At 48.2% G+C, this 21,150-nt stretch overlaps 2 protein-coding genes across 12 annotated transcripts in view; both read left to right on the top strand.

Moving 5' to 3' along the window:
* Nucleotides 1-9,872, top strand: part of FAM20B (FAM20B glycosaminoglycan xylosylkinase) — a 55,031-nt gene extending 45,159 nt beyond the window's left edge. For 9 of the 10 annotated variants that reach the window (XM_082313164.1, XM_082313166.1, XM_082313165.1 and 6 more), the window contains 3 exons: nt 1,125-1,316; nt 3,614-3,673; nt 5,393-9,872. In XM_082313164.1, coding sequence (XP_082169290.1) covers nt 1,125-1,316; nt 3,614-3,673; nt 5,393-5,624 — 484 coding nt within the window. In that variant the 3' untranslated portion in view covers nt 5,625-9,872. The remainder of the gene's footprint in view (nt 1-1,124; nt 1,317-3,613; nt 3,674-5,392) is intronic. The other variant, XR_014228288.1, reaches the window with a different exon arrangement.
* Nucleotides 9,873-12,531: 2,659 nt separating this feature from the next.
* On the top strand, nt 12,532-21,039 carry TOR3A (torsin family 3 member A). Of its 2 annotated transcripts, XR_014228334.1 has the most exons (7): nt 12,532-13,586; nt 13,836-13,949; nt 14,713-14,978; nt 15,639-15,814; nt 17,541-17,665; nt 18,226-20,296; nt 20,982-21,039. XR_014228334.1 is itself a non-coding variant. In XM_082313571.1 (6 exons), the coding sequence occupies exons 1-6, from the start codon at nt 13,313-13,315 to the stop codon at nt 18,474-18,476; spliced, it is 1,206 nt and encodes a 401-aa protein (XP_082169697.1). In that variant the 5' UTR covers nt 12,532-13,312; the 3' UTR covers nt 18,477-20,444. The 2 variants fall into 2 exon arrangements, 1 of the variants encoding a protein (XP_082169697.1); XM_082313571.1 differs by lacking the exon at nt 20,982-21,039 and having other exon boundaries at nt 18,226-20,444.
* Nucleotides 21,040-21,150: the final 111 nt, after the last annotated feature.

The following is a 21,150-nucleotide window of genomic DNA, read 5'->3' as shown; positions in this document are numbered from 1 at the left end:
GACGTGTTAACAAAAATATTGGGAAGATACAATTTTGGCCACTCTGATTTGCATACCTGGAGGAAAGATGGGATATTCAGAGCTTAGGCTCCAGACCTCTAGAAGATGAGGTGGGGTATGTGGCAGTTCTAGTAGTTAAATTCCGATCTTCTCCCTGTTTTTATGACTCTCTGCAATTTTGAGCATATCAGTGAGTCTCTACAGCTTGTGTTTCCTCCATTTCTGTTGCCAGTTCACAGATGGTTTAAGGCATTTCCAACTTAACTGCTATTTTGTGAAGGATTGTTTCAGTCCTTACATGGAAGATGTTATAGATGTACTTGTTATTTAGGTTGACAGATGGAAAGGATATACACCAGAGATTTGGCTGGTTTGATGGTGGTGTTGAATAGCTTTGAAAACTGTAAAGAAGAAAATGAGAAAATTTTAAGTCCTAGCTTTGGACAATTGAGACATGGCATCTGTGTTATAAGACCACAAGTACATGCCTAGGTTATGTGTAGGTGAGGAGAGAAAAGGGAAGCTTGAAATCTTGCCATTGGAGAAGAAGGTAAGAGGCTCTGAAAGGAAAGTGGGGAGGAAAGAGACAACTGTGAGTGAAAGAGAATGAACACATGAGGGGCCCTTCTCCTCAGGACAGAGGAAGTCATTAGTAACCACGATGAGGTTATCTGCATTAGAAAGAAAAAATGAAGAGGATCACTGGAAAGCAAGACTCGTGGAAGCAGGTCAAGGCAATAGAAATGGACACAGTACTTGAAGTCCTTAAGTGGGAAATTAAGGGAGCCAAGTCATTATGGTAATCTTGCTGTGAGGCAGCCTGACCACTGCTGAATAGTGAGCAGTGAGGAAGCAAACTCTGACCTTGTTTTCTCTAGCAAGATGATGTGTAACCTTGCACTGAAGCTATAGCTTGCTCCATGTGCTAGGGTGTTGATGCATCATTTACTCTTTTAACAAAATACTTTTGTCTAGCTCTTTCTTCTTTATAGAGCCTTGACTGCTGCACTCACCTTTTTTTTACGCACTTATAAGTGAGTAAAGGGGCAGCTATAAACACCGTTGGTGTGCAATGATAGAGTGTTCCTTGAAGATTTGATTTCTTTTCTCTTGACGGCCCACAGGTGGGAGTATGACGAAAGCTATTGTGATGCTGTGAAGAAGACTTCACCCTATGACTCGGGCCCCCGTCTCCTTGATATCATTGACACCGCCATCTTTGACTATTTGATTGGGAATGCTGACCGGCATCACTATGAGAGTTTCCAGGATGATGAAGGAGCCAGTATGCTCATCCTCTTGGATAATGCCAAAAGGTAAGGGCAATCCTGGTGGCCAGGCAGTGGTGGGCACAAGGGCAGACATTTATCTGCTCTGTATCTCTCTGTTTTCTCTTACTAATTTTTTCATTAATACCTTTTGTGCTAAAAATCCAAAGCTTTCCTTCTTATCAGAAACAACTCACCAAATGTTAGGGTCCTTCAAAGGCTGTGGTGCTTACTCTGTGTTCTAGATACTATGACTGCTTTGGGCAAAGTCTTAGTCAAACTACAGAAACACCCAAATTAGCACAGTATGACCTTTTTTCCCAAAGCAACTTTCAAAGTTTGCTTGTGTCTCTCCTCCTATCCCTTTTATGATTTTAATTAATGGAAGAACAAAAATTTAGGATTTATTATTTACCAGTGAGTATTAGTGAGTGCCATAGTAAAAGTAGATCTTTTCAAAACGTGTCTTTGAATAATTTGGCATTCCCTGCCTTCTGCATCTGTCTGCTCTGGCTTTAAAAGGTTAAAAGTTTAAAATGGAGATAGAATTGATACTGAGAGCAAAAGATGAGGATGTCCTGAGTGTGGACATTAACTATTATCAAAACAAAAATGAAGCATGTGGTAACTGAGAGGAACTGATGAGAAGTCCTTCTTGAGGCCAGACTTTACTATTAAGCATATGTGTTTAAAATGTCAGTTGTTCTGTCTTTGCCGTAGTTTTTGTATGTTGGCTGGTATACTTTAAGTTAAAAATCCTATTGAAGATACAGCCTTGTTTAAATCATAACAATTTGCTTAATTTTTCTTAAAAGCAAAGATAACCTATTCCACTTGCTCGTAATTTAGTCCAGAGACTCCTGATTTTTTTTTTTTTCCCTGATGGGTGCTACCATCTGCAGTGGCAGTGAGTTTCCCCTTCTGCGGATGGACCAGCTTCTTGATGGTTAGCTCTGGCAGTTCCTGTGCCAGGCTCTGCTCTGCAGTGGCTTTGTATGCCACTTGTGCAAAGTGTACACAGCAGTTGAGTTTTCTGATCTAGACAGATCCTTGAAAGGCTTGGAGTTACCATTTCTTTCCCCATATGCCTGTTGTACAGTGGATTCCTTCCTTCTGTCTTTCCTTCCTTTGTTTCTAATTTGTCTGCAGTGGCCACGTCGAGTATTTTGTCTTCACGCATCAGCCTGTTCAGTAACACTCCTTCAGTTATGTCAGCAGGATGTGTTCCACCTTGGCACTGCTTAATTATTGCTGCTTTCAAACTGCTTTAGGTGAATTTTAGGTGAATGAAAGGTCTGGCAATGTGTTAGGAGGAAGTTTAATGTATTAGTCACTGGAAGTGAATATGGTAGTTGAAGGTCATGTTAGACCTTTCATTATGGTACATGCTTATAACGTTGTGAAAACATTTCCAGTGGGGCTTTTTAGGCCCAGAAGTAAATTGTGTTCTTGAAAGCTTAAGTAAAGTTTTCAGCTCCTTTGAGATAAGGGACAGGGGGACAGTTTTTTCATAGAATCATAGAATATCTCAAGTTGGAAGGGACCCATAAGGCTCATTGAGTCCAACTCCTTGCTTCTCACAGGACTACCTAAAACTAAACTATATGACTAAGAGCATCATCCAGATGCTCCTTGGTGTCATGACCACTTCCCTGGGGAGCTTATTCCGGTTTTAAAGCTACTAATAACAGAATTGTTTGAGCAGCGTAATGCCAGACTCCTAGCGTAAGTTATCTTTATTGAAGAGAAAGTTCTCTGTTGAAAACAGTATTATGAGGGGAGTGAAACTATTAAAAAAAAAAAAAAAAAAAAAAAAGCACGTGTTTAGATGCAGCTTGAAATACTGTGAAATTCTTTTTGCAGGCCTCCCTTAGAAAGTGTGATCATGAAATGTTAAAGTTGATCACCTCGTTTGTTGAACTGTTGATCTAAGCTTGGCCATCTAAAACAGCATGTGGCTGCTATTTTGTTCATTCCCTGTCCAGCTGTGTCAGACAGGCAAAGCTCCTGCTCTCTGTGTCCAGAATACCAATTATCCTTTCCCCTGCTTTGCAAGATGAGCTCAATTTCTAAACTCCTCTGAAGTTTGTTTCTAAGGTGCCTTGGTCTGATAAAGAACTAGGTATGCTGGTGTTGCTTCCGTTTATCTGGTACATTAGCTGATGCTGTTGAGAGTTATATCTGCAATTGGTTATGGCCTGTTTATATTTTAATTTAAATGATTTGAGGTGTTGGAGCATGAAATTGCCCAGTATTGATTTTTTTTAATTCTTTACAAATCTGTTGATGTTGAGAACAACATTAGGGGTTCAAATGGTTCACTTGGTTTTAATTTTGCTTTTCAGCTTTGGAAACCCTGCCCTGGATGAAAGAAGCATCTTGGCTCCTCTTTATCAGTGCTGCATGTAAGTGAAACGCAGGGATCCTGTTCACTTTACTTATGCAATTGCTGCCCTTAGGCGTGCAATATAATTAAGTTTGAAGCCTTCTGGCAGCCTGAAAATGTTCACTCGGGTACATAGTGCTTTACTTTTTTGAGGTACTATGTTTGTTTGATGCATTGTCACTGCTCCAGAAGCTGAGAAATACATTTTTATTAAGGTAGTAAATCAGAAGGTAGACTGTAGGAAGTAGTCTCGCCTCCAGGTCACTGGTTCAAGTCTATCCTCAATCAGTATGACAGGTACTTTGCATCTGCAGCTGTCTGCATCCAGCTCCTGCCGAATAAAAGTTCACATCACAGTTTGAGTTCTCCCTGACAGAAGCTAAGGACTCAACGTGTCTGGCAACTTAACTACCTTCATTTCCAAGTGTTCTTTCTAAACAAGACTACAGCACTGCTCAGGGTGCTTCTTTCAAAGTGAAGTTTGTAGGTTTTTTGCAGGATTGTGTTTCTGCTTTGGCCTTGTGAGCTGTGGTTTTGTTAATTTTATTTTTAGAGGCTGTGACTTGTTGATTTCTGTTTTCTGTGGCCGTGCTCTTGCCAGGCCATTCCTACTTCTCATTAATAAATAGATAAAAGTACCAGGAAGAAAAATACTGATATATCTGTTTCCTGCATCTGTTACTTCAAGATAACGTTAACTCCTTTAAACCTTCCAAATTAAGTATTTAGTTGAGAGTTCCTTGAGCCTGTCCTTGGAGGGCTCTGTCTCTCAAATTCCTTGGGGCCTGTGAAACCTGGGAACTCTGCAGAAAGCCTGAACACTCACCCCCTGCTTGCGCTAAGCAAGGCTGTATGCATGCTACAGTACACCTGGCCTACGTTCTGCAAGATTCTTGCAGAATCCGTATGGAGAATAATTGAAGTAAATTATTTTAAAATTCTTTAGTTTTCCTACATTAATTTGAAATGCATTTTTTATTTCCTGTTTTATGAGGATCTTTTGGAGTCTTTCTCATCTAGATTCTCCCAAATGCAACCAGAAGAGAAGTTTATCTGCATACGAGACTTTGCAGTTTCCTGCTTTTCACATATCCTTTCTTTCTGATACCAGGAAGTCATATGTACAATTGTTTTAACTATAGGTTTGTTACAACGCTTAAATTGCTGGTTTCTTTGGAGGCCATCAAAAGCCAAGAGTTTAGACCAGGGGTGCTAAAACACAAAAATTTGGGGGAGAATCCCAAGAGACTTCACAGAACGAGGCAGTTTAGATGGGCTGACATGAACGAGGTCAATGGCCAATGAAGCAGAAAGATCACTGCCGTGTTCACTTTCTGTGGCGGTTCAGTCGACTGACTTGTGTCCTTTGTGATTAATTGTTGGTCAGGGATGCTCTTCCTGAGGTGACGTGTGTTTTGTTTTTGAATTAACAGCCAGACTGTTAATTTTCTTTCCTTTTCAAACTGTGTCTGGGAGGCCTCAGGACTGAAGAACTTCTTTGCTAGCAGTTGAAAGTGTTCCTGTATAACATACGAACTATGTCACATTGATTCTTCTTCACCTTTAGTTTTCAAGTTTCACTGGACCCTCCCATGCCAAAACCACTTTTGTAATAAGACTCCTTTCTGTTTAAATAAAATCATGATGTAACAGGCTCCCTCACGAGGCTGGCTTTTGGTATTGCTGATGGGACTTCAGCTGGACAGTGGTATGACATCGTTGTTTCTTTCTTTTGCAGCATCCGGGTTTCTACCTGGAACAGACTCAATTACCTGAAGAATGGAGTACTGAAGTCTGCCTTAAAAACTGCTATGTTGCATGACCCCATCTCACCAGTGCTTTCTGACCCTCATCTGGATGCCCTAGACCAGCGGCTTCTCAGCATTCTGGCTACAGTGAAGCAGTGCACAGACCAGTTTGGGCCAGATGTTGTGCTGGTGGAAGACAGGATGACACTGTCTCACTTGTAATTGTAGTGGAACACAGATGAAACTCCTTTTTTAAAAACAAACAAAAAAGCGATAGAAAAACAGCACAATCAGTTCGGAAAGGCTGTGTGGCCAAGATGGACTGAAATGAACAGGAAAGCTTCCGAGCCAGAGAAACAGAGGTGACACTGGCTTTTACCTTGGGCTGACAGCAGTGAGAGGTGGGAAGTTGGAGCCTTGGATGGCTCAGTACCCGTAATGGCATCTTGGCCGTTGTGGTGTGTCCATTGCCGGCAGTGGACATTGCACTGGATAAAAATGGCTCTTGGTGTTGGTGGAAGTGTGTGGAATACAGACACTAACTTGTGGACTGAATCTGGAGGGGACAAATGGAGATGAACAGTACAGTCCTCTCCCCTTCTCTTCCCCACGTATGCTCCTGCGAGTTTTTGTCTGATTCAGGGTTGTACGTAATCAGCTGTGAGCTGGTTAGGCATTTTACTGCTTCTTTAGAACAAGAGGAAGTGGTGAATAAAATAATTATTAGACTGAAGAGTTGTGCCACCCCGCCGGGGGTGGGATGTTCTTCGGAATGCCATTAGGGGTGGGAGAGGGGACCTCTGCTGCTCAGTTGTCTTTTTCTCGATAAAAGGCTGGGAATGGGGTTTGCCTCATATATGATAAAGCTTCAGTGTTTTCATTGAAGTCCTATCGAAGATTTATCCACAGGGTTGGAGATTTAGGGGAGCACAGGGTGGTTATACAGCACTTGGTAATTAAGGGGTTAAAGTAAGTTTCCACATGTTCAGTCACTGTTTTCCATTTATAAGGAATCTGGCAAGGTCTGAGTAGAGGAAATACCCTTGCAGTCCTGTGTCCATATTAACCAAATTTTCATTGTATTGTAGCCGAGGAGGACAGAATCTGTCCTTGGAAGCAGGTTCCGTTTAGCGAGGACATGCTGCTTACTGTACGCCCAATTTAATTTGGGGAATCTGGGCACGTTGCACTGGTGAAAGAGAGGTATATTGCTGGACTTCCCCAGTAACCAACAGCCATGGGCAAGGCCTTGAAGAGTAGAGAGAACCCTGAGCTGTGGTCTTTCCTCATCATATCCTATGGAGGGAGCTTCCTGCTGCTCGATGTTGAAATCACAGCTCAGTGCTGCTGTTTTGTGGAACTCCAGCAGTTTTTCAGTCCTGCCGTCTGCCTGGCCTGGCTTGTGGCTGAGCTCTGAAGCTGTGAGCACTTCCAGTAAGTTTTCTGCCTTCCCCAGCTGCTTCCTGCACCAACCCCCACTGATGTGCTCACCGGGGTGGTCATCCTGAGGTCCTCACTCCTGGTGGTTTTGCTATAGATGGGGAGAGTCGGTGCAAGTGAGCTTGTCAGGGCAGACTTGTAGCACTCATCTTGTGCCAGTCCTGTCATCCTTCAGCGCTGCATCAGCCTGCACTGCGGATGAGCTTGTGGCCGTAAAACTTGTCACGCTTGTGGTAGGTCTGAACCTGCGTCTCCAGAAGGGAAGCAGCTTTGTCATTACGTTTGCAAATTTAACAGGTTTGCATGAATTTTCAGTTCAGATAGTATGGTCCTTAGAAGTAAGGAAAGGGCTCGCTTCCCAAAGTGATTACGTATTATTGAACTTGTGAGCAAGAGCAGCAAAATGTCAGTTTGAGACCTTTTCCTTGATTTGTCTGTCAGAATCTTTCTAGCTCTGCAGTAGTGTGGCAGGCAGATAAAGAGCTCTTTCCTGTTCTTGCACCTGCTGCCATACCTGATGAAAGAGGTGTTAGTGAGAGAGTTTATTTTTAAAATGCAGTTTTATTTTGTTGAAGTCTTTTTGTCATTGCCTGAGCAGACTATCTTGAAAGTAGAATGCAACTGTTTACCTGAAATTGGATTTTATGTTCTTCTAGATCTCTTCTGGACTTGGCCACATCACAGACCTGCCCCACAGCCAGGATGGGATGTGGAGTTATTTGTTGGTGTTACTAGCCAGGACTGTAATGCACAGCCAGCTTTTAGGACACCGGTGTTAAGCTAGTGCCTGTTTATTGCTGTACTTGATAATATAACACATGCTTGAGAAGCCATGGTCCTTCGGTGAGTTTAACCCACCGGCGTGGATTGTGCCTTGCAGGCTCTCTTGGAGCAGACGTGAGCGCGCTCTGCTGATGGTGAGCGTGGGCAGGAGCCGCGCAGGGGTTGCCCTGCTCCCTCGCTGGCTGAGCTGGCCTGTCGCTTGGCTTGCTGTCAGATTTTGGTGCTTGAGCGAGACAGTGTTGGGAAGTACTGTGGGCAACAGTGAGGTGGTTAGTGACTGTTTTTATTCTAAAGCGGAATAGATTCATACAGAGGCATTTTGGCATAAACTGTTTCCTAGGATATTGAAGATGATTTACACAAAGGGGAAATGGTGAAGCACATGGTAGTGACTTGTAGCAATTTTTAAAAGCATGTTCTTCTCTTTGAGCTTAATCATGAGCACTTAATATTTTGGGAAGGATCTACCAAAATTTGAAGTTTTGATTTATATTTGATCACTCTTGATCATTTACATTTGATTTAATAATGGATTAAAAAAAAAAAGTCTTTCTGTCTTTATGAAATTAAATTAGTGTTCAGGGCTTATGTGTTGCTTGTTCAAGGGGCTCTAAGCTGAAGCTTTTGCTGTCAGATGGAACCTGGGGATAAGTTCTTCCCCAGTATGAATGTCAAAGATTTAAAGCGCTGTATTGGTTTAATTGTAAACAACGGGCATGAAGTCCGGCATCATCAGTAGGAGGAAGCAAGAAACGGTTGCTTTTTTCTTCTTTTTTTGTCATGTCGATGCTTCTGGTCACTGTAAACACCACTGGAGCTTGGTGTTCTGCAGCAGGAAAGAAGAATAAATTCCTCTCTTACCCAAAATCAGGAAGATCTGATTTTGGCCTTGTGATAATCTCTGGCATTTTGGCAGTGATTGTTGCTTTGCTTGCATACAGAACCCTGAGAAATTTTAAATTGAACCATTGCAAAGGAAATAAGAAGTGGCACCCACATGCAAACAGGGTCTGCTTGGTTCTCTGAAAAACAGCATCGTTTGTGAGGCAGGTGCTATGCTCCGTCAATGAGGTTTTCATGACACCTTCTAATTCTTGTTCACTGTGCACACTATAATTCGCTGGCTCCAGATGTTACAAAATGGTTGTGTTGCGGATATTAGTAATAGCAGAGTGCTTGAAGCACAGAAATCAAGAACTAATTAAAAGGAGAGCATCATCAGCCATCTGCTCTTCATCTCCTCCTTCCTAAGTCAGCAGTCGGGCTGGAGGAGACACTGAAGTCGGCTCCTCTTCCAGCAGCTAATGAACTGGAGTGTGTCTTGCCAAACAAACTTCAACTGAAAAATACTAATTTATTAAGAAGGTAATTTATTTGCTGTGGCAGCTGGAGCAAGATGCTTGAAACAGACACCCCTCTTGGAGCTGTCAGAGGATTGCCCCTGGGAGCAGCTGCACAAATGGAGGTTGCTAATAAGAAAACAGAATGCAATCATGACTTTCTACTTGTATCCCCCAGGGTCAGATTCCACATAAAGCAACATTGTGTGAATAAAGATTTTAATAAAGCAACATTGATGGATTGTTTAAGTCTCTCTCTCTCTCCCCCCTGTGTGTCTCTCTCTTGTTCCAACATGTGGCGGGCTGAATGTTTGAAGTGTTTTGCTACTGTTGTTTCACGGTTATTTCTTCGCTGATAGTTATCAGTGGTGTTTATTCCAGTCATGTATTTCCAAGAATGGGGTCAAATGTGGAGGTTGTTTGCAAGAGCTTTGTGGGTAAGGAAAGATGTGTTTAAGAAGGGTGTCCCAAAGTGATACAGAAGAACACGTCTATCTTTAAGTGGTCTTCGGAGAACAAATATTTTTTGCTTTTGAAAGTGCATCCCATGGCCAAGCACCTAGGCTGATTTCTTGGTTGTGTCCCAATAGGTTGGCTTTGTTATACGGAGCAAGGGATGTATATAGAGTTGGCAAGAGATGTGTATAGAGTTGGCAGGTGTTCATGGTTGGCTTTTCTAGACTTCGCCTGAAACGCTTTTATGAGACGGGGCAAGTAAACAGCCATCAAAATCTGTTCCCACAGAATGCAGGATTTAATCTGCCTGTATCAGAGCTTGTTTTCTTAATAACCCACAGCAGTGAGTTTTTCAGAGGTAGGAGGTGATGCTCACAGTTCTGAATGTCAGGCATCTGGAAGGCACCCAGAGCTGCTGTGTGCTTCTGAGGACTGCGTGAGCTGCTGCCAGCCCCCAGACGGCTCCTGGGGACAGGACACCACAAAACCACCGCGGCACCATGCTGCTCCTGGAAACGCGGGAATGATCTTTGACCTGGCCTGTAGCATCAGCGTGGTGTTGTGAAATGACCAAAGGCACCTGCTTTTTCTTAAACTAGAGTTTCTCAGTTGAAACTTTGGACTTCAGCATTGCTGAATTTTGTAAGAACTGTTTTTTGGGGTTTATTTTGGGGGTTTTGGGGGGGAGGATGTTCTGGGTTTTTTTTGACTCCTAGCATTGTGTGGTGACAATAATTTTTCATATGCTCCATCTCTATTTTTGAGGTGTCAATTTGCTCAGGGAGCAGGACAGGATTCTTGCTTGTGTACAAGCAGTTCAACAACTTGCAGAAATTACAGATGCTTTTAAGTTTTGAAAGGCTGAAATAGCTAGTTTTGAGGGCTGTTTTTACAAGCACTTTGTCGTATTACTGCTATGTAATTTTGGACTGGTTGGCCTTAGTAACGGGGTGAGAATTCATATAACTGGAAGATTTTAAAGTGTTTCTGATTATGTAATGAACACAATTTTACAGAAGAATGAACAGAAAGAACTTTGAGCCAATAGAGAACCAAAGGGTTTTGAAAATTAGCACTTTCCCTGAATTCCTTTCAAATTTTTTCCCTACAAATTTTTATTGATTCTAAAAATGAGAAATAAAATAACTTCTTGGTTCATGTCTCCCAATTGTGGAACTGGTGCTCTGTTGGTTTTTTTCTTTGTGGAGTCTCTCAGTATTTTTAAGAGACTGGGGATAGGATGTCGTGGGGAAAAAAACTAAAGGAAGGAAGGGAAAGAACTCCCCTTATATCCTTTATTCCAGATCTTTGTTTTATTTAGTGATCTAATCAATTTAGCTGTGTTATATCGAGCTCGGGAGAGAGACTCTCCTCCTCCTGCCTTCTGCCAGAGTTCATCTATGGATGTGCCAAAGGAATTGCTGTATGGAAACTGGAAAAACCATAAAAGGATGGATGCGTGGCATTTCCCTGTCCAGCAGAAACAGCCTGTAGTATAAAATCCCGGATTGCAAGGTTCCCTCTGAGTGTTTGCTTGTACTGACTTGTGTTAGGGGTGCTGAATAAGCCAGGCATAACTGCATTTTCGTGGTGCTGTTTTTTCTTCCTTTTTAGATGATGTCTGCACTGTAAGACCTGACTGGACCTGAGATCATGGATTTTTAAGCAGGTGGTTGCTGCTCACCAGGATTCGTTTGGAATAACCAGCCATGAGGTGAAAAGCCGTGCATCCTAGCATCATCTCTGGGGCCAGGCAGATCCCTGCAGCTACCTCTTCCTGCAAGACTGTGGGATGAAGATGAACAAATACTATAGTGAGTGTTTGAGATTCAGCAGGGGAAGCGAACAAAAAGAGCGGGATGCGATCCCAGCGAGCTGTACTAGGGCGTCAACTGCTGTGCTTCCGAGCCCCATCCTTCCCAAGTCCGGTACGAGTGAGTTCTTCTCAGTGTAGGGCACCAGGATCTTTTCCAGTCTCCTGCAGCTTCCCTTCTAATCCGTGGGGATAATCTCCTCCCTGAGGTCCTGCAAAGGGAATTGAATTTTGGGGGTGGGGGTGGGAACACGAGACAGGGACGACACTGATGACTTCCCCCGCCCCCCCCCCGTCTTTGTTTTTTCCCCATTTCAGTGTCTTGTTAACCTCAGAGCCAGGTCAGACGGTATAGTTGGCAGGTTGTTAAACAACTGCTTTAGTTACGCCTCCAGCTCTTACGATGTGCCGCGTTTGAGTGAAGGTGACACCCCAGGAATTGTGCCATGGTACCATGGAGCTGGTGTGGTGTTGGACAGTCGTTTTATCTTTCAGAATTTGCTTTCTCAAACTTTTTTCTTTTGGAACATGGAAGCATCTGTTTGGTTTGTTTTTGTTTTGTTTTTTTTTTTTTTTTAATCACGTCTGTTCCTTTTGATAAGCTCTCTTCAGCTAAAGCACTTCTCCCTGGGAGCGTAGAGTTTGAGTGTTAACGGCTATGAATTTTTTTATACATGCATATAAATGCTTCAATTGAGATGCTTCAGCTAGTTTTCACTGGTTTTAGTTCTGTTTAAGTTACTGCAACTGGTGTTAAGGTTTTAGCCTCACTGATAATTTTTGAAGCTGGCGGGGGCAATTATGTTAATACCGGCACCTTTAATGCCGATGTGTAATGTATGTAGCCACCTGTAGGTGGCGATACGCTCCACTCCATGCCTCGGCGGTGCGGCGTCGCGCTCCCCATCTCCCTGAACCGAGTGAATTGCCAGGCTGGATGAATTGCATGTAGTGTCCTTCTTATTTTTATTTTCCTGAGCACCTTGAAATTCTTTCCATGTCCAAAGCATCTTGGCCTCGTCTCAGGGTAAGTTGTGGGTAGACTTGTCCTGATGCTCAGTAACTTGTAGAGGCGTTGGTCTCTTATAGTAAGCCAGCAGTGGTTACAGCTTAAGGTAAAAGGCAAGTTATGTGGGGTTTATCCACTTTTCATCTCACACACACAGCTGAGTTTGTGCGCTTAGCATGGCAGCGCTTACCAGTCGTGCTTTGGAGGGCTGAAGTGTACCTGTTTCCAAAACAAAAGCCAGGCTTTGCATGGGGTGCTAGAATCTCCTGCCAAAGCGCGGGCAGCCAGCCCTAGCGACTGTGCTTGCTGCTTCCCTGCACGGCAGGGGTTTTGCTGCTTGTTGGAGAAACTCGCTGGAGAAAAACTGGTGGCGGTGGTGAGCTTAGTGGTGGTGACGAGCGGTACCTCGGTTCTTGTACGCGATTTCATGGTGCTTCTGTGCTGGTCTTAATTTTTTTTTTATTATTATTTTTTTTCCTGGCTGCTGGAGCGGAGCCGGCCCCGCCTATGTTAATGCCTGGATGTGCTGGTGTACGAAGAGGCACTGATGTCAAAGCAAGCAGCAACGCTTCTTGGGGTGGATGAGGAAGGACACGCGCCCAGTGTCACGCACCAAGCCCGTCCCAGAGCCAGCAGCAAACCCGTGTCTCCTGGAGCTTTGGCCTGCTTGCCGCACGGGCTCGGAGCCCAGCAGGCAGCAGCGCAGCCCCGGCGGCAGCTGGCAGCTCCCCGCGCTGCCGGCCGGGCCCCCCCCGCCTCCGGCTCCTTCTTGGGGCCCGTTCTGGTGTCCCCAGGGACGCGGCCCTGATGAGCAACAGCTGCCAGCGCCCCTTGCAGCTGTGGCAGCAAAACTTCAGCCGAGGCACTGGGCTGCTTAAAACAACCCAGACGATGCCCCCTCCCCGGGCGCGCTCTGCCTGCGGCGACGCCGTGCCGGCGTGGCGGTGACGTCACCTCCCGGCTTTCCCACAGCGACTCCAGGAAGTGAGGTCACGGCTCGGGCGGTTTAAGGGAGGCCGGCGGCTTGCGGGCAGCCGCAGAGCCGGAGCGGGGCCGCTGGCGCCCCGCCATGGGCCAGGGCGGGCTCCCGGCCCGCTGCCTGCTGCTGCTGCTGCTGCTGGGGGGCCTGGGGGGCCGGGGGACGCCGCGGGGGCCGTGGGAGGAGGAGCAGGGCCCCGTGGCGGAGGGGGCAGCGTGGGGCAGGGCGAGGTACGAGGCCGTGAAGAAGCAGCTGGGCGCTGTGGGTGCTCTCTCCAAGCAGTATTGGCGGTACCTGGCGTGCAGGGTGTGGCAAGAGGGCTGCAAAGGGGAGGAGGAGGAGGAAGAGTCCAGCCCCGGCCCAGGTAAGCACCTTCCTCCGGTCTCTCCCGTGCCCCGGCCATCGCCCGCACCGCGGGTTGCCGCACACCCGGCTCCGCGCCCGCCTGGGCCAGCTGCTCCCCCCCCCGCAGCCCAGGCGGCCCGGCGGGGCCCGTCTGACCTCCTGCCCCTGGGAGGAGGGCTGCTGTTAACCAGGCTCAGCTGAGCGTCCACACAAAATGCAAAAAAGACATTTGCTGGCAAGTCTCTGCTCAGACCGCTGCCTTTTCCAGGCTGGAGCTTGCCTCTGGTGGGCCGGGATTACCTGGAGATCCTCTCTGCCTGGTACTGCAGCTTCGGCAACTGCTGCAAGACAGGAGACTGCAGGATAGTCAACAACGTCACAGGTAGGTGCTGTGCTGCGCTTGGGAGACCCCAAGCAGCGCTTGTCTCTGCTGCCTCTCCCTCTTGTCTCTGTTGTTGTTTGTGGGTTTTTTTCTTTTTTAAAAAAGTGTATTTTAGCAAGTGATGTGAGTAAAGGGCATTTCTGAGCAGGGTGCTGAGCTGGTGGGAGGGTGAGGGGCTGACCTGAGTCCTGTTTCCCATTATTCGTTTGTAGCTCTGAGACCACGTTAAGAGTTTGCTCCTAACTGTACAGCTTATCTGCTCCGGTTTGCCGCAAGCCCTGCCTTCATCCAGTAGCTCCCAGGCATATGCAGTGGGATCCAAACTGGCCCAGTATCCAGCCCCAGGTCGGGAGGGTGCACCCAGAGCTGCATGTAAGGCCCACGCAGGTGTCACTGCACTTTGCTGGCCCCGAGACTTCTGGTATCCGTACCCTCTGCTGGGAGCTTGTGAGGGCCTGTGGGCTTCGGTGCTTTCTGCAGTCGTCAAATATCTCCTCCGCTTCCCAAAGGAAAACAGGAGTCAGTGGAAGATCTGTGTCTTTTTGCAGTGAGTGGCTGATGCAGGCAGGGTACAGGCAGCCTGCCTCATTAACCCTGTGGCTTTAATGCCACTTCAGCCTCCTCGCAGACAGGCAGCCCCACTAGCAGGGCTGTGTGAGCCGAGTGCCCTGCCGCATTATCTCTTCTTATTCCTACCTGCAGCCCAGCAGCAGCAGCTGGGCTTGTGAGTTAAAGCTGAGCTCTTGCTCTCTCTTTCCTGCAGGGCTGGAAGCAGACCTCAATGGGCAGCTCCATGGGCAGCACTTGGCTAAACAAGTTGTCATCCGGGCGGTGCAGGGGTTCTTGCAGAGACCACAGCCGCAGAAGGCTCTGGTCCTCTCCTTCCATGGCTGGTCCGGCACAGGCAAGAACTTTGTGGCCCGGATGCTGGCCAGTCATCTGTACCGGGATGGGGTGAAGAGCGAGTGTGTCAGGGTGTTCATCTCGCTCTTCCACTTCCCCCATCACAAGTACATGGACTCATACAAGGTGAGAGCCAACAACATGGTGTTGCTGTGGGGATGGTCCAGCGGTACTGGGTCTGGCTGGGATGGAGTTAATTTTCTTCACACCCATAGGGTGCTGTGTTTTGGATTTGTGAGTAGAACAGTGTCGATAACACACCAGTGTTCTGGCTGCTGCTGAGCAGTGCTTGCACAGCCTCAAGGCTTTCTCCTTCTCCCACTCTGCCCCCGCAGTCAGTAGGTTGGGGGTGTGCAAGAAGTTGGGAGGGACATGCACCAGACAGCTGACCCCAACTGACCAAAGGGATGTTCCATGTCATTCAATGTTGTGCTTAACAATAAAAACTGAGGGGAGAGGTTTTTGGGGTAGGAGGCCATTGCTCAGAAACTGCCTGGGCATCAGGGGCAGGTGTGAGTGATTGCCTTTGCATCGCTTGCTTTGATTTCTTTCTTTCTTCCTCTTTCCTTTGCTTGTTAAAACTATCTTTATCTCGACACACACATTTACTTGCTTTACTCTTCCTGTTCTCTGCCCTGTCCCACTGGGTGGGAGGGAATGAGCAAGTGCTGTGCGGTGCTTAGCTGGCAGCCAGGGTTAACCCACTGCCTCCAGGCTCACCCCCTGCACGATCTGGTGGTGGTGACTGCTGCTGGCCTTCTCATGCTCCTCCCTGCTGCTCTGCAGGCTCAGCTGACGAAGCAGATAAGCGAGACTGTGCAGCTCTGCAAGCAGTCCCTGTTCATCTTCGATGAGGCAGAGAAACTTCATTTTGGCCTCCTGGATGCCATCAAGCCTTTCATGGCTCGCAATGACAACAAGGGCCAGGTGGATTACCGGAGATCCATCTTCCTCTTCCTCAGGTGACTTTTGGGCGCCCAAAGGGATTGGGAGGAGCAAAGTGATGGAATTTATCCCCTGAGGTCTTCGATGTGAGGGGCTCAGGCTGCAGAGGAGGGGAAAGAGATGTCTAGCTCCTCCAAGAGGTGGTTACCTCCATGGTTTGTTTTGCTTATTGATGCTGGGCATCCTCCCCGAGTACGGGGTATTTGCAGGAGGAGCCGAGGCCCAGCTTAGCTGGGACACCTGAGCCAGTGTCTAGGCTTTGAGACAAGGAACCAGTGAGAGTCAGAGCTAGCGTGGTGTCACCCTGCACCCAGGGCAGCTGAGCAGGGAGATCCCATACTCCAGGGAGCAGAGCTGGGGCTGCGGGTCTTGGTGGGAAGTTCTTGTACCGTGTGGCACTGTTAGTTGGGAGCGGGAGGCGGGGAGTTCCCGCTGCCTGGCCATGGCTGCATGCTGAGGTGCCGCCCGTCTGCTGTGCTGTGAGGGCCGATCCTGGCATCGGCTCACCCCGTGGTTTGGTGATTGGATGTTGGTCCCTTTCCCATCCAGAGGGAGGAAGGTTTTTGGCATGTGTGTACCCCAGTGCTGTCCCTGACCCAGGCCTAGGCAGGACGCATCTGGGGGGAGAAGTGGGACATCTCAAAATGGAGATGGGAGGTAGGCACATGCCTGAAGTAGCCAGTGAGAAATGCCAAGGAGAGACAAGTGTCTTGGGCCCCCTTCAATTTAGGATTTACAGCTTGGCTCTGGCAAGAGGTGTTCCCACAGGCTGGAGGTGGGCAGAGCATTCATCTTCCATCTCCCACCATCCAGGCGAGTGTTCTGACCTCCAACCTTGCTGGTTCCCCAGGGAAGTTTGTCTGCCTGTATCTGTGCCGGGTGTTTGTGGAGCTGGCCACGTTTCAGTCCTACCTGCGTGGGCCTCCAGCAGGAGCCATGGTGGAGGGGGCAGATTCTCCCTTGTTGCTCAGGGCAGGGTGGACATGCTGCCGGCGGCACTGAGCTGACCTTGTGTCCTATCTGGCAAGCTGTGCAAGTGTGGGAGGGTGATGTCAGCATCTTCGTGCCACCAAGCAGAGGGGGGCAGGGTGCCTTGAACTGCAGCAGCATGTAATCCTGGGTGGGGTTTCATCATACCTGGTGGCAGGGTGACACAGACCTGTGGTAGGAGGGCTGGCTCAGCCCCAGGGCTCCTTTGGACACCAGCCTGGTCCGGCAGCTTCAGCCAGGTTTGGGTGATGGGGATGGGGTGGGACTAGCTGGCTGCCCTCAGCCAAAAGGGGCTGTTTCTCCCATGGGCTGCCACTTGAATCCCTGCCCAGGACCTTTACTTCTAGTGGGACTCCTGCCATGTGCTCTGCCCTCCAACTTGGACTTTCAGGGTTGGCTTGTTAAGGGTCCGGTGTGGGGCCACATGTTGCCTGCGAGGTCGATGACACCCAAGCCAGGACAGGGGACTGATGGAGACGGAGGACTCTGTTGGCTCCTGGTCCCACCCTGGGAGAGAACGCAGCTGCCCCAGGGTCTGGGCTGGCAAGATGGAAGATAGCTGTATAGATGCCTATAGAAAGGGGCTCTTTGGCAAGAAAGCCGGTTCCTCTGCGGATGTTTCGGATGTTGGTCCTACATGGTAAACCCTTTGTTGCTAAGAATTGCTGAGGCCTGTCCGTAGGGGAGGCTGCTGGCAGCTCCAAGCAGTTCATCTCTGGGGGCACGGTTGAGAGACTTCCCTTCCGTCTGCAGCAATATCGGCGGCAACACCATCAATGAGGTAGCCCTGGACTTCTGGCGAGCTGGCCGGGCGCGGGAGGAGATCTCCATGGAGTTCCTGGAGCAGCGGCTGCGGCTGGAGCTGCTGGAGCCTGCAGGTAAGGGCCGGGCTCGCTTGCGGGATGCTGTGGGCAGGCTGCCCGCAAACCTGCCCCTCCACGCCAGCTCGGGGCCTTGCTTACGCAGTACCACACACCTCGTGCCGCACAAGTGTGTGCGCTGTGCAACAAGCCTTTATTCCAACACCCGCCCCGGGGTTATTTGCAACGTGAGCCCCTTCCCTCATCCGCATAAGCACAGCCCCACAAGCACGGCACCGCTGCAGCAGCGAGGCACACGAGGAGGGAGCTGTGACTTCTCCTTGCCCCTTCAGCCCTGAAAATGGCCAGGTTGCGAGAGGCAACTTGATACTAACACCATAGGGAAGTATCGAGGCTTCTCTGGGCTCCTCTTGGCCTGAGGTGGGCAAGCCGTGGTGACATTCTGGGTTCAGACTAAGTGCTGGCCAGCCCTTTACAAGTGGAAGGGTGCCTCTCCCACCACGTCCAGCTGGATGAGCCAAGACAGCCCCCTCAGAAAGACAAGCCTTGCCTCGCAGAGGGATGCCAGCTCTCAGATGAAGCTTCTGAAGTTTGTTTTGTCTTGCTTTTTGCTACAGATAACGGTTACGCCCGCAGCCACCTCCTTGAAGAGAACCTCATTGATTTCTTCGTGCCGTTCCTGCCCCTGGAGTACCACCACGTGAAGCTCTGTGCGCGGGATGCTTTCCTGGCCCGTGGACTTCCGTACACCGAGGCAGCCCTCGACGAGGTGGCCAGGACGATGGTGTTTGTCCCTAAAGAGGAGAAGCTTTTCTCTGCACAGGGCTGTAAATCTGTACCGCAGCGCATCAATTACTTCCTTCCTTGAACACCAGGTGGGACTACACCAGTGGTGAAGGTGGTTCCGCACACTGGGAGCTGCTCTCCTTGCGCAAGGTCAGGCAAGCAGGTTCCCCAGCCATGCACTTGCACCGGGACAGAGACTTAAGCCCCTGTTACTCTGAGGGCTGTTTGCAGGGAAGGAGGCACATCCTGCCCAGCCTTGCTCCTAGGATGCAGGGACAGCCTGCACTTGGCTCCGTTTGAAGTCTGTCCAGTGTTTTTTAAGTCCTTTCTTTTATCAGGTAGTAGCCTGAAGTAGTGATTTGGCTGTGCTGACAGGTGCTTTGTCTGAAGCCCTCGGACAGACTGGTCCTGTTGGGACAGTCCAGCAGAAGCCACGTCCTCATCCCTGTCCCCAGTTTTCTCGGTCACTTTACAAGCTCTCAAATTGCACAGACCTGTTTAGCTGGAGGAGGGTTTTTTTCTCCCCCCCCCCCGTTGCTCTCCTGCACTCACAAGGCATCTGCTGCTCAGGGATGCGCGTGCCAGGATCACGGTTTGTGCAGGGAGGCCCTCGCGTAGAGAAAATGACTGAATCATCTCCTCCGGAGATGTCAAATCCATAGCCTCTTGCTTTGGAGTGTCCCTCTCTCATTGGAGTCTTTCGTTGTATGGAAGCAGCTGCGGGGATGAGGTGAACTTCTGCTGAAATTCTTTTTCTAAGCAGTTTGGTGAAGAGCCTATTTGCTTAATTCCAAAATGAAAAAAAAAAAGGGGGAGACTAATTCCCCTTTCAAGGGCAAAGGGCAGTTGAGGAGGACGGTGGCTGAAGGAACAGGCAGCTGTCGAATTCAGGTTTTCAAGGATGCAGTAAGTGTGGGGGGTTTTTTGTTTTTCTTTTTTTCAGTATGCGGCACGCTGTGGTTTTTTGGCTGTCATCAGCATTACTACTCTAAGGGGCTGTTTGCTGTCTGGGTACTTGCCAGGTGATAAGTACGTTACAGCAGGACCAAAAAATTTCAACAGTGTTACGGGAATCGCTTTGTGACCTCTAGGTCAAAACTCCCTTCCAACACCGCTGGGCTGGGGCGATGAGGTGAAACAGCAGATGCCAAGGACAGGGCTTAGCTCCCCGGACACCCCACGTGCGGACCTTTGATCCGTTTTAAGCTTTGAACCTCTCGGCGGTGCCAGCGATGAGCAGCACGACCTCTGGGAAAAGATTGACCAGACACGCTTACTACTCCTGCAGACTTTGAGTTCGCGTTTCCCTCCGGGCACGCTGCCTCTCTTATCTAACGAGGCTTCATAGTCCAAGGCAGGAAGACGAGCCAGCTGCTTTCTTACCGCTCAAGTGATGCGAAGTCAGTTTAAACTTACCCGTTGTCTCTAGACTGGACCTTAGGGTGGGTGGCAGCATTTCGGAGACTTGCTTTGTGGATCACCTCTTAATCACAAGCGTCAAACCGAAAGCTTCAGCCTGGGAAGGAGCAGAGGGAGATGTGCCCAGCTGGGGAAGGGAGGCTGCAGGCCCACGCAAGGACGCAACTCCGGTTGTGTTCTGTATCATTGGCAGAAAGTTGTTAGTTGCTTAGAAGGTTGTATAAGCCAGGATAACCTATGATTTTTTTTTAAAATACAAAAGAATCTTCAGCTCTCCAGGTTAAACTGGTGCTGTCTGGAGTGGAAGGGGGTCGCTTTGTCAGCCATTTCACCAGCGCGGGGCTGGTATGATGCCGGCGTGCGAAGCAGTTCCTATTGTTACTGATGAAGGAGGTGGTGGTGTTACTTATGAGGGCAACTGCCAAACTGCTGATGGAAGCCCTGCACTCCGCCGGGTCACCCTCGTCTATGTTTGAGAATTAAGTAAGTGAGCATTTGCTTATGCAGCCCCAACAGCAAGAACTGCTTCCTCTGACCACTCCACAGCAACATGAAATTTGATTTTAAAGGCATAAAGATACTGCTTTTCTTTGCAATCTGGCAGAATTAAATTATTTCTCTTTTTAACAGATTTATAATCATCGTCTCTGTCTTTTCTACCCAAAATAACAAACTTCGGGTTAGTACTGAGCAGCTTCAAATGTTCCTTCAGAAAGAAAAGCAGCATACACTAAAGTATTTTTTGCCAATAAAATATTGCAACCTTTATTTAAAACAAAATGCAAATTGGCAAAACTTTGTGGAACGACAGGCAAAGAGGCCCTTCAAAGGGCCTTATTTACATCAAGTTTAACACTGTTCACAGTCAGACGATAGTGAGAGAATTAAATTAGAAAAACAACCAAAATATATTACAATAACAATTAAAAACAAAAACAGTTGACAACACTGGTAGAGTGATTGGTGATTAACGTGATTCATTTTAATCCATTCCTGCCCTCAATGAGTTCACTACTGATACAAACAGCGTGCCGAGCCGATCGGGCCTCGCCTCCCGTGCACAACAGACGCATTTGGAAGAACGACCTCCTTTGGTACAGACATTTCTTACCATGTCGGTATTATAAATAAGTCAGGTGTCCCATAACCTCTTACTTCGTACCTCCAGGGAACAGGCCGAAGGTTTTGTTCCACACCACAGGCAAGTGGAGCGCAACCCCGGTGCCCACCCGCGCTAGGTGGTGCCACTCGCACTGAAGCGGGAGGTTTCTGGGCATGCTGTAGTCGCTACCCTTCGGTTTTCCTGCCAGCTACTGATGAGCAGCAGGGCTGGGCTG

Source organism: Platalea leucorodia, assembly GCF_965183815.1.
Source record: "Platalea leucorodia genome assembly, chromosome: 5".
NCBI lineage: Eukaryota > Metazoa > Chordata > Aves > Pelecaniformes > Threskiornithidae > Platalea > Platalea leucorodia.
Note: the sequence above shows the minus strand (reverse complement) of the source record. Positions and strands in the feature narration are given on the sequence as shown.